This window comes from Giraffa tippelskirchi, chromosome 4, assembly GCF_054371585.1.
Source record: "Giraffa tippelskirchi isolate mGirTip1 chromosome 4, T2T-mGirTip1v1.2.pri, whole genome shotgun sequence".
In the NCBI taxonomy this organism is placed as follows: Eukaryota; Metazoa; Chordata; class Mammalia; order Artiodactyla; family Giraffidae; genus Giraffa; species Giraffa tippelskirchi.
Genome location: NC_137278.1, coordinates 24,711,502 through 24,724,690, shown reverse-complemented (window position 1 = coordinate 24,724,690; position 13,189 = coordinate 24,711,502). Strand labels below are relative to the sequence as shown.

Below are 13,189 nucleotides of genomic sequence, written 5' to 3'. Positions count from 1 at the left end.
GGGATCCTATTGGGAGAATAAAAATGTTCTACAATTGGATTATGATGAATCAAGATTGCCGGGAGAAATATCGATAACCTCAGATATGCAGATGACACCACCCTTATGGAAGAAAGTGAAGAAGAACTAAAGAGCCTCTTGATGAAAGTGAAAGAGGAGAGTGAAAAAGTTGGCTTAAAGCTCAACATTCAGAAAACTAAGATCATGGCATCTGGTCCCATCACTTCATGGCAAATAGATGGGGAAACAGTGTCAGACTTTATTTTTTTGGGCTCCAAAATCACTGCTGATGGTGATTGCAGCCATGAAATTAAAAGATGCTTACTCCTTGGAAGGAAGGTTATGGCCAGCCTAGACAGGATATTTAAAAACAGAGACATTACTTTGCCAACAAAAGTCCGTCTAGTCAAGGCTATGGTTTTTCCAGTGGTCATGTATGGATGTGAGAGTTGGACGGTGAAGAAAGCTGAGTGCCACAGAATTGATGCTTTTGCACTGTGGTGTTGGAGAAGACTCTTGAGAGTCCCTTGGACTGCAAGGAGATCCAATCAATCCATCCTACAGGAGATCAATCCTGGGTGTTCATTGGAAGGACTGATGTTGAAGCTGAAACTCCAATACTTGGGCCACCTCATGCGAAGGTTTGACTCATTGGAAAAGACCCTAATGCTGGGTAGGATTGGGGTCAGGAGGAGAAGGGGATGACAGAGGATGAGATGGTTGGATGGCATCGCTGACTTGATGGACACTGGTTTGGGTGGACTCCGGGAGTTGGTGATGGACAGAGAGGCCTGGCGTGCTGCAATTCATGGGGTCGCAAAGAGTCGGACACGACTGAGCGACTGAACTGAACTGAACTGAAATAACCTAGACCTTAAAGGGTAAAGAAGATTTGGATGGGCCCAGAGCCCTGAAAGAAAATGTGAAAAGCCCAGGTGAAAAGCATAGTAGAGGCCAAAGTGGCCAGCGGTGCGTATTCAAGGGTGAACAGCTCTGGATGAACAGTGAGGCTGCAGTGGACATGTAGGCGAATGGATGTCAGCTGGACAGCCGGATCTGTGTGCACAGCTGTGCCTGGCATGGAGGAGCCTCTCTGTAAAGACTTTTGACCAAATGAATGAGCAGCTCCTGAAGTACAGAGATGCTGTAAAGGCTGTGTCAGTTACTGATACCTTGGTTCTGAAAAGGTGACTCAGCAAAAAGGAACCTGGAGGCAGGAAAGGATGCCAGGGTGCAAGTGCAGAGGGCTAGAAGCCAGAGAAAATGCTGGAGAAGGAGATAGGGAGTCACGTGCAGAGGGAGCATGAAGGAGGGGCACGGCTGATTAGAAGGAAAGGAGCTGCAAGTCGAGGTGGATGATATTTCCGAGGGAGACAGAGCCTCAAGAGTGAATTGCCATGGACTGGGTGTTTCCTACATGACAGGAAGTATTGTTATTTAGTCGCTCAGTTGTGTCCCACTCTTTATGACCCCCTGGACTGTAGCCCACCAGGCTCCTCTGTCCATGGGATTTCCCAGGCAAGAATAATGGAATGGGTTGCCATTTCCTTCTCCAGCAGATCTTCCCGACCCTGGGATCGAACCTGCGTCTCCTTCCTTGGCAGGCTGATTCTTTACCACTGAGTCACCAGGGAAGCCTGAGAGAAAGTGTGCCAGGTGCTTAATCATTACCACAGTCTTGAAGGGTAGGTTTATTATCATTTTTTCATAAAGACATTGATGGTTTGGTGCTCAAAGCCCTATAGCCTGAGCCTTACTGGATCTCCCGGTTTACTTGGGAAAGGAAGTGGGTACTAAAGGCAGAGAAGGGGCTAAAGATGCCGGGGCGGGTGGGGTAAGTGGAAGGCAGGGCTCCAGAGGCCAGAGCTGACTATGCTGGGGAGTGGCCCCAGAGGGAGGAGAGTCAGCATAGCATAGTGGGCATCTGTGTTTTTGGTCACTTGGGTTTTGGCTACTGTTTGTTGCCATCTTTGCTTTGGGGATCTGCCCCTCCTGCTCCCCCCCGAATCTCAGCCCTGTGGTCTGGGCAGGACCTTGCCCCAGCTCCAGGATGAGACACTTGGTCCTGCCTGTGACAGTTATGCACTTCCCTCCTTGGATCACCTTGTCGGTGCAGGGGTGGACACACAAGCTAAGACAGTCAGTGAGTGAAGAGGCACTGACTCATTCATCAGCGGGTGAGCGCCGGCAGGCTCCCGGACTGTTTTAGGCTGGAGGGATACAGCAGTGAGAGAGTATGGCCCTCTCTTTACATGTAGCTTCTGTTCTATTGTATCGCGTTACTTAGGGCAGTGATAAAATCTGTGACAAAAAAAAAAAAACTGTTGGTAAGGGATTAGATGGCCCAGGGGTAGGGGGATGTGAGTTCAGGGAGGAAGGCCTGCCAAGATGTTGAGATGAGGGGGCAGCCCCGAGAGGAATGAGGGGACCTGGGGGGCGGTCCTGGGCAGAGGGAGAGGATATCAAGGCCCTGATGTGAGGCTATGTGTTCCAGGAAAACCAAGGCCCAGGTATCTCACACTCTGTGTAAGAAGTGGTGTTGAAGACTGAGGTTGCAGCAGTGGGCAGGGGGTCCTGGGACATTTGCACAGGCAACTGAGGAAGATGCTTGTCCACGTGGAATGATGGGAAACTGGGGACCACGGGCAGCATCTTGTGCGCACCGTGGGGAAGCTGGCTTGAGGAAGAGAGTGGCGTCCAGCAGGGCAGAGCTAAGCCAAGGGCAGAAAAGCTGGGTCCTGATACCATCCTTTGCACCCTCTAGGCTTATGTTGGTGGAAGATCTCACAGTGCAAGCATGGCTGGTTGAAATGTGGTTGACAGTCAGAGCCCAGCAGCTTGGAGCTGAGACGTTATCCATCATGGAGGGAGTGGACAGGACAGAGGATTCAAGGCCTGCCAGGGCTCCTGGTGGGGGAGAAGGGGACCTGCTCCCTGTGCCCAGGGAGCCTCTTCCCAAGGTCTGCCTTTCTGCCAGCAGCAGCCCAGGCCCTGAGGACCCCCGGGGACCTCACCTCGATGATCTCCAGCATCTCCACTCGGGTGATCTTGCCGTCCCCGTCTAGGTCGTACATGTTGAAAGCCCAGTTCAGCTTCTGCTCAAAGCTCCCCCTGGAGGTGATGGACAGCGCGCAGATGAACTCTCGGAAGTCGATGGTGCCGTCCCCGTTCTTGTCGAAGGTGCGGAAGGCGTGCTGGGCAAACTTGGAGGCATCTCCATATGGGAAGAACTACAGAGCAGAACACACAAGGTCACCTATCAGGAGAGGAAGAATCGCAGGTCCTGAAGTGAAAGGCCACAGCCACACGCTGGCCCTGGGCTCTCCCAGCCCTCCGGGACAGCGAGGAGGGCGAGGGGCGAGGGGGTCAGGCTTGCCCACGTGGACAAGGTTTGGCCCAACACTCAAGGCTAAGGATGGGCACAGGGAAGTGGTCTCCCCATGTGTCCTTACTCCCAGCCTCCTCTCTCTTTCCTGTGGGTGAGGCTGGAGACACTGGGCTTTGAGGTTGGTGGGACCTGCATCAGGGCCGCTGGAATTCCTCCTCTGTGGCCTTTCTGGTCATTCCCCCTCAAGGTCTAGGACAGGGACAGCCAGCTGACTTGTCTCCTGTACAGGGCAGTGTGACCTGAACTCCCACATTTCTCTGGGTGTGATCATCCGCCCATGGGGCCTGAGCAAGGTGGCCCTGACCTCCCGCCAGTGGCTCCTGGTCCCCAGCCCACAATGGTCCCCCTGGGTGTTGGGCCAGCCTCCAACTCCTTTTTCTAGAAACTTTCCTGTTACAGGGCACTTAAGACCCGCTAAAAATAGAACATGACTGGGCTTATTTCTGAGAGACATAAAGAGGTGTCTTCTCAGAGCCGGCAGGGTGCTGCAGGGACAGGAGAGGGACACAGGAGGAGGAGGGGGTGCACACCCTCAAAGTGGGAAGACCATGGAGACCGTGGCGGTGGCCCTGATCCTGAACACACATCTGGGCCCACCACACACAGCAGGGAGCTCTGATACCTGACCTTCTGTCCCAGCAAAGCTAAACGACATTTCTCCATATACGTATATACGTATATGTATGGCTGATTCTCTTTGCTGTATAGTAGAAACTAACACAACATTGTAAAGCAGCTATACTCTGGTAAAAATATTAAAAAAAAGAAGGAAAGGACATTCTCCAGGTGGAGCACAGGAAACTAGCAAATAAACCTCATCCCATCCCCAAACAAAAACAAACCACGTGCTGTTTTAAACCAGAGAAGGTGCACATGTGTTTCTGGATGAAGAAGTCCACCAAATACAAAGTCCGAAGCAGATTCTTAAGAATGCCATGGCATTCATATTCTGTTGTGGGTGCTGCCACTTGCTAAGTGGGTAAGGCTGATCACACACAGATGGCTGGCATCATGCCCTCTCTGACTGCGTCGTCTTTCTCACTGTACATCCTGACCTGGGACCTGCTGGGCCCTGCTGCCCACTGCCCTACACTGAGAAGCACATCGGATGGTAGGAAATCTCCCTCCAGAAACAAACGACAAGCATTTCATGTAAGGGGCTGATACAGGAGGCCCAGGGACGAGACAAGCGCTCCTGGGGGGCGGGGGGGGGGCGCAGTGGGGGGTGGGGAGAGCTGGTTTCAATTGGTATTTCAGTAGCGCCCACTTCCAGATGCCAGGATCTGATCTGGTGCTTGCTCTTGTTGTGTAAGAAGCTATCCCTAAATCTGGTGGTGTGAAACGGTGAGAATCATTTTATTAATCTTGGAAAATAAAAACTTGACCATCTCTTCTTTTCTAATCAAACAACTCATTCTGCAACTATGAGCCTCATATACTCTGAACTCTTCATTATTTGTAACACTTATAACACCACATGTTGGGGGGAGGAGTTGGGGGGTTCTATTTTTTTCTCCTCACAACAACCAATTTTCCAACTGGCTGTATCCCAACTGGGTGTCCTACAGGTCAATGCACTTCTGACCCTAACGGCCTGGAGTTACTGGGGGCTTCTCTCATAGCTCAGTCAGTAAAGAATCTGCCTGCAATGCAGGAGACCCCGGTTTGATTCCTGGGTCAGGAAGATCTGCTGGAGAAGGGATACGCTACCCACTCCTGTATTCTTGGGCTTCCCTGGTGGCTCAGCTGGTAAAGAATCCGCCCACAATGTGGGAGACCTGGATTCGATCCCTGGGTTGGGAAGATCTCCTAGAGAAAGGAAAGGTTACCCACTCAAGTATTCTGGTCTGGAGAATTCCATGGACTGCATAGTCCATGGGGTCGCAAAGAGCCGGACACAACTGAGCAACTTCCACTTCACTTCACCAGTTTGTTATAAAGGATACAACCCGACGGAGGAGATGCATGGAGTAACCCAAGGGGTGCATGGAGCTCCCAGTATAGGTTGCCCCACTCTCCCAGCCTTTAGAATGCTTTCACCAGCCTGGAAGCTCCTGGAACCCCATAGTTTAAGGGGTTTTTATGGCAGTTTCATTATGGAAGCATGACTGATTAAATCATTGGCTATTGGTGATTGAACTCAATCTCCAGACACCCTCTCTCCACTGGAGGTCTAAACTGGGGCTGGAAGTTCCAGTTCTCTAATCTGCCCCTTGTCTTTCTGGGACCAGCCTCCACCCAGTCCTGCCCCACTCATGAAGCGACGGGCACCCAACCACTACTCATCTTATTAACATACAATAGACACTAAAGAAGGAAATGGCAACCCACTCCAGTATTCTTCCCAGGAAAATCCCGTGGACAGAGGAGCCTGGCAGGCTACAGTCCATGGGGCCGCAAAGAGTTGAACACGACTGAATATGCATGCAGACACTGATCACTCTAGAGATTCCAGGAGTCTTAGAAACTTCTGTACCAGGAACCGAGGACTAAGATCAAGTGTGTTTATTTCTTATTCTAAGTATCATATGGGCCCTCTGCCTGGGCGGTCTTCCTCTTTCTCTAAGGGCGTGCTGTTTGCTAATGCGTAGTTTGTGTTCAGCGGTCTTGAGCAGAGCCTATATCAGAAATATAATAACCTAAAAACAGAGCAGGCTGAGCCCCTTGGTGGATTCCAAGGTCTCCTTAGGAATTTTTATCCATCAGCCTTTCTGCACCCAGTGACATGAGGCCATTGGGTATAATTTTTCTCCATCCCTTTAGGTTTCTGGTGGTGCAATGCTTTACCCATTTTATATCTTACATCCTTTTAAGTTAAGGGCTATCTGATATTTTTATCTGAAAATAGCTGGGCATCTTAGGTCAGTGTATTAAAAATTAATTTAGATCTGGAAGGCCTTCAGAAAAAAAATCGATGGTAAATTTTGAGCTATAAAAGTTGCATGTGCCTTGCTGAAGGTCTGTTTACTGACTTTTTCAGCCAAGTTGCTTTCTCTGGAGAAATGGAGTGTGTGATGAAGAGTCTTCAGATATCTGGAGTGGTTGTTTCCTTTAGAAAATTCATCCTATCATTTTCCGAGTACTTCAGATTTTTCGAATCAGGGGAATGATCCTTCTTTTGATGAAATAATTCAACTCTGGATGGGTCATAACAGAAAAAATGAAGTCATACTCCCTTCAATTTCTGTAGGAGGAAATCAGGGTCTTGAACTCATATCCACTTCTCTCGGAGGAAAACACTGCCTAAGAAGTACAAGTATTTGGAGGGTATTATTGCTTGAAGGGTATTTTTAAAATTCAATGTATTTTGCATCAACTCCTGCATTAAATATCGATGTAGAAATAATTTTTGTGTTATTAATAATCCAAATCTTTTCATATAATAATAATCTTGGAAGTTGAAAATTTTAATATGTATATATATATAGTTTTATATATTTCACTTGTGTCTTTGTGCGTGCATACTAAATCACTTCAGTTGTGTCCGACTGTTTGCAACCCTATGGACTGTATGTAGCCCACCAGGCTCCTCTGTCCACAGAATTCTTCAGGCAAGAATACTGGAGTGGGTTGCCATGCCCTCCTCCAGGGGATCCTCACGACCCAGGGGTCAATCCCAAGTTTCTTATGTCTCCTATATTGCCAGGCAGCTTCTTTACCACAAGTGCCATCTGGAAAGCCCTTAGGTTGCTATAAAAAACTACCATGGGTTGGGTAGCTAGTAAACAGCACACATTTATTTCTCGTAGTTCTGGAGGCTAGATGTTCAAGATCAAGATGCCAGCATGGTCAGGTACTGGTAAGGCCTTCCTCTGGGTTGCATTCTGCTGACTGTTTGCTGTGTCCTCAGGTTCTGGAAGGTGCAAGGACACTCTATGAGGTTTCTTTCATAAGAGCACTAATGCTGTTCATTGGGTTTCCCAGGTAGCTCAAATGGTAAAAAATCTGCCTACAATGCAGGAGACCTGGGTTCGATCCCTGCGTTGGGAAGATCCCCTGGAGAAGGGAATGGCAACCCACTCCACTATTCTTGCCTGGAGAATTCTATGGACAGAGGAGTCTGGTGGGCTACAGTCCATGGAGTTGCAAAGAGTTGGACACAACTGAGCAAGACTTTCACTTTCTTCAATCCTATTCATGAAGTTTCCACCCTCATGACCTAAGCACTTCATTTTTAATACCATCCTTTTGGGTATGAAGTTTCAACATATGAATTTGGGACACACAGACATTCAGCCCATAGCAACTTGTTTAAAAGGAAATAAATTTTGTTGTAAAATTTTTCAAAAACTATATTAGATAATCTAATGTAGCTAACCTTCAATTAATTTCCATTGTCTCTTTTATGCCCATGTATACACACACAGTTCTACTTTTGGTCAAAAATTTTAAATCTAGTGTATCTTGTATTTGCATTAAAAGGAAAGTGAAAAAAAAAACAAACCTCATCTGAGAAACAGATTGTTTAGTTTTGTCTGACTGAACAACAGACTACACTGTTTAGTCACCAGGTTGTGCCTGACTCTTTGAGACTCCATGGACTGTAGCCCACCAGGCTCCTCCATCCATGGGATTTCCCAGGGAAGAACACTGGAGTGGGTTGCCATTTCCTCCTCTGGGGGATCTTCCCAAGCCAGGGATCGAATCTACATCTGCATCCCCTGCATTGGGAGGCAGATTCTTTACCACTGAGCCACCTGGGAAGCCAGGGAAGCAGCTGCAAATGGCCAGTTAATAACGCCTTCTTAATGGAAATCCAGGCTCCCAGCCAGGAATCTTTCTGACCCCAGAAGCTGTGTGGTGTGCTTCCCGGAGGCATCCTTTGGGGTTTGGCATCAGTGGGGCAGCCTATCCTCCTGAGGATACCCAGGAAAAGCCTCCTTTTTGAAGATCAGGGTTTGGGGTGGAGCAGGGTCTACTCCAGGTTCAGGCCAGCAGAGCCCTAGGCTTAATTCTGAGGGGCGTCTGAGCTGGCTAGTCCTCCAGGCTCCTTGGGCTGGGGGTGAGGCTGCCCTGGAGGCAGTCTTCTCTACAGCCCTCTTTTATCCTTGCCCCTGTGTAGCCCACAGCCCTTTGGTTCAAACACTTGGGGGTTCAGCGCTAGTAACAGAAGGTGGGACCACCACCTCTGTCACTGGGTTCTCTGGGACCCACAGTTATGGAGGGCTGAGTGTACTAGGCCAGTTTATACAAGGAATCTGAGCATCTGGGGATTTTGGTATTTGAGTCCTAGAACCAATTCCCATGGAAGCTGAGGGACCGACTACTGTATAACAAAGAGAAGGCAGAGAATTAGGAAAAAAAAAATTTATCTGCCCGATCCGCCTGGAACAGTCTGATCATAAACTCTGCATCATACGCTGAACACTCTGCCATCACAAACTCCTTGTGGACAAGCTTGAAATGTCAAGGCCTTTGCTCATGGTGCCTGGCTGGCTATGATAGAGGCAGGATTTGAACGCGTATCTGTCAGGTCATTTCTGCTACATCTTTCTGTTTCTCTTAATCAAGTATTATGTGTCTGTGTTCAGTCTCTCAGTCGTGTTCAAGTCTTTGTGACCCTTTGTGACCTCATGGACGTAGCCCGCCAGGCACCTGTGTCCAAGGGATTTCCCAGGCAAGAATACTGGAGTGGGTTGCCATTTCCTTCTCCAGGGGATCTTCCCAACCCAGGTATTGACCCCGCATCTCTTGCATCTCCTTCATTGGCAGGTGGATTCTTTACCGCTGAGCCACCTGGGAAGCCCTAACCAAGTATTAGCTGAAGAAATAAAGCTAAATCCACATATCTGATGAAACAAACGAATTTGTTGCACTGTGATTCTTAGCTTTCATCCTGCTAATACTGTGTATTTGTCGCCATCTCCTGGCAGGAAGTATGTACTACATGAAAATCACTAGAACGCTCCTGAGGGATATTTTTCATGATTCATTCATTCTTTAATGCAACAAACATTTACTGAGCAGTTACTACATGTCAAGTACTGTGTTGGGTGGTGGCCAAAGTAGAAAAAATACATATTTATAATCGTAGGAGACCTAGACATACAACTACATAAGATAAAATTGCACTATGATATGGTAGCTCAGCTGGTAAAGAATCCGCCTGCAATCTAGGAGACCCTGGTTCAGTTCCTGGGTCGGGAAGATCCCCTGGAGAAGGGATAGGCTATCCACTCCAATATTCTTGGGCTTCCCTAGTGGCTCAGCTGGTAAAGAATCCACCTGCAATGCGGGAGACTTGGGTTTGAAAGATCCCCTAGAGGAGTGCATGGCAACCCACTCCAGTGGAGAATCCCATGGACAGAGGAGCCTGGCGGGCTACAGTCCATATGGTTGCAAAGAGTCGGACACGACTGAGCGAGTAAGTACAACACAAGTGCATAGAGCCACAAGCGAAAGTGATGGGAATGATCTTAAGAGTTTGAAACTTCATGAAAATTTAGTGTGCCGCTCCCTTCCCCTACCCTAATATGCGGGTGGTGACAATTCACTGCTCTCCATCATAGCTTAAGAAAGGTCTCAGAGTCCAAAACTTTGGGGATTACACAAATCTAGACTGTATCTCACTGTACTCCACAGCCTTACTCAGAACTAACCAATGTGCAGAAGAGGAAAAAAACCAGGAAATGCTCGAGGACTCTGCCTCTCTCCAGGGGGACAAAGGGAGACTTGGCACAAATTAATCAGCCTACTCCAAAGCCACAGCAGCCGTCTTCCTTACAGAGTGGGCTGATGCCCCACATTTCCATCTTTTCAATAATCTATGCAGTTGTGAATATTAAGGGATGTCTCCTTAGGAGATGGTGAGTGAACCCCAGATATTTCATACTGAATATGCCAATGTTCCCCCAAACCCCCACCACCCCCAGTGCAACACAGGTGGCTGCATCAAAAAAAAAAAAAGACATCAAAACATAGTGCTTCCATTCCCCACTCCAGCCCTAGCTGCTGTCCGTGTGTCTAGTTCATCCTTCTAGAAGTTGTACTGAGTTCCAAGAAAACATCGTAACATTTCCCATGAGAATCCTCCCTTCTCTCTCAGAGTCACTGGGGCCTGCCTCAATTTGATGGAGGATTTGGGTCCCCTAGAAGCTCTCTGTCCAACCTTCAGGTGGGGGAGGTTTTCACAAGCAAGGCCCTGACCCACCGTGACAGCTGATCGCAGACCTGCTGTATCGGGGGGAGTGGCCACAGGATACTGAGGAGGGTGGTCCCTCTCCAGCTCCGGGCTGCTGCTGGGCAGCCCTCAGACCTCAGAATAGATGTCTGCCCATTAGTCTGCCTGAAATAGCGCTCACAATGGGATCAAAGAACAGAAGAGTATTCTTGGGCCACTCTGCGGCTCACTGTCATGGAGAGGCCTGCCATCCAGTCTCTCATCAGACACAGTCCCTTTGGAAAAGTCCTTGCTCAGGTCAGTTCTGTTTTCCTTTGTTCTCAAATGTCAGAAGCCTATATTGTCTGGCTTATGAACCCACCAACAGAATCCCCTCCCCAAGGATGGAGTGGTAGTAGGGAAGAACAAATCTGACTCCATATTGGGTCTATTTTTTTAACTTTAACCTTTATATTCTATTGCTTTTGCTACAAGCTCATCACTAAAGGAATGTTGTTAGTTGCTAAGTCGTGTCCCACTCTTCGTGATCCCATGGACTGCAGCCTGCCAGTCTCCTCTGCCCATGGGATTTCCTAGGCAAGAATACTTGAGTGGATTGCCATTTCCTTCTCCAGGGGATCCTCCCAACCCAGGAATCAAATCTAGATCTGCATCTCCTGCATTGGCAGGCAGATTTTTTTTAACCACTGAGCCACCTTAAAGTATACATAATGTCCCACCTTCAGGAACCCTGCCTCCATGCCTGAGAGTTAAGCTAAAATACCTTTGTTTAAGCTCACAGGAAACATCCTGACCAGGCCCACCTGTGAATGGATGCACGAAAGAAGAAATTAACACATCCTCCCTGGAGTCTGGCTGGAACCAGGAAATATTTGCAACAACTTATTGCCTTTTTTTACTTTACCTTCTCATCTCCCCTTCTTTGTTCTATAAAATAAGCTAACATCCCAACTGGGCAAGATGGTTCTTAGGGACACAAGTCCACCATCTTCTGGGTCTGCTGCTCTCCAAATAAAGTCACTGTTCCTTGTCTCAACAACTTTTCTCTTGATTTATTGGCCTGTCGTGTGATGAGTGGTACGACAGAGTCTTGTCTATTGCACCCCTGAAATATGGCAATTCTGCTTCCGAGGTCATCTCCCCTCACCTCTGCTGGAATTAGCCAGAAGCCTCTCCTGGATGACCTGGCTCAGAAATCAACCTCTCCAGGTCCTGCCAGTAGAGCAGTGGCTCATGAGAGCCTATCGGGGAGCGAGGTCCTAGGCAGGTCCTTCTCATGTGCTTCCTCGGCTGGTCTTTCAACACATTTAGGACTAGAGGGTCATCGCTCTGCATTAAGTAACTGGCTCAAGTTTGTATCATTGGAAAAGAACCTGCTGCTGGGAAAGATTGAGGGCAAGAGGAGGAGGGGGTGACAAAGGATGAGATGGTTGGATGGCATCGCTGACTCAATAGACAAGAGTTTGAGCAAACTTAGGGAGGTAGGGAAGGACAGGGAAGCCTGGTGTGCTATAGTTCATGGGGTTGCAAAGAGTCGGATGTGACTTAGCGACTGAACAATAAGGCTATATCTCTAAGGAGGGAGAGGGCCTGGGATCAAACCCAGCTTGCTCAGTGGATGCTGCCTCTCCTGCGCTTGCTGAGTCTGCCTGGCCTTCTGCACCGAAATGGAGCTGCAACCCGCCTCCTCCACCAGGTTCTGGAAAGAATCTGCCCATCTGGCCCATGGTTCTGCTTCTTCCTCCCCACGCACTCCCCCTGCCTCTCACCGTGCTCACAGGAGCCTCAATCCTTGTCATCAAGGCTGGTCCAGGTCAGAGCAGGTTCACAGGGAGTGGGTACCCACTGTTAGGGACAAAGAGGGGAAAACACCTGTCCCTTACAGGGGACACCCCCTCCTCTCCAGGCAGCAGGAAGGGCTAGGCCCTGGGCAGGTCGGCAGGGACCATAGCCCCTGGCTCCGGGCAGGTACTGCTGTGAAGGGAGAGAGGCCAACCAAGGATGGCAGTCAGCCTCCTGGTCCTCACTGTGGCCCAGCTCAGAGCAGATACTCCATCTTGCCCCCAGGGCTGCAGGGGGGTGGGGTCCTTGAGAGAAAGCTGGACCCACCCCAGGCTCACGAGAGGCAGAGGTGAGATGCCAGCTCAGGTCTGTCTTATTCTGTGATGTTGACGAAGTCATCTGAGCCTCAGTTTCCTCGTCCACAAAATAGGGCAATAGTGATCAATACCTATGTTGTAGAAGTGTTGTGAGATGTATTGGGGACAGAACATGCGGAAACTGTCTGAGGCTGTGAGGAGCCAGGCCTGGTCCCCTCCATGTTCCCCTCAAAGCTGCCCAGAAGCATCCCATCTCCTGATGTTTGCACATGGCAGCTGGGTGAGAAGCTGGTTAGCGGTGGGCTCTCTCACACACATGCCCTGGGCTGCTGGCCAAGCTGGTGTCCTTGAGGATTCACTTGGTATTTGGTTTTGGCTTTAGGCTCATCATGCCCACAAGCCGTCACACGTCCAGAGGGAACTTTTCACACCCAGGTTTTCTCCTGTCCACTTCCCATACCGTCAATAGCATCAAACTGTTCTCAGGACAAGGAACAAAATTACCCCCAACCTTTGTCCAGTTTTCGGTCCACTCCTCTGCCATCCGGGATTCTTTCACTACCTGCTACCTGGGACCTTACT

The 13,189-nt window shown here is 49.1% G+C and overlaps 1 protein-coding gene across 1 annotated transcript in view; it reads right to left on the bottom strand.

Annotated features, from left to right (window-relative positions):
- Positions 1-13,189, bottom strand: part of VSNL1 (visinin like 1) — a 118,249-nt gene that overhangs the window by 1,912 nt on the left and 103,148 nt on the right. The window contains exon 3 of the mRNA XM_081591214.1: positions 3,015-3,230. Within this exon, the coding sequence (XP_081447340.1) occupies positions 3,015-3,230 (216 nt within the window). The remainder of the gene's footprint in view (positions 1-3,014; positions 3,231-13,189) is intronic.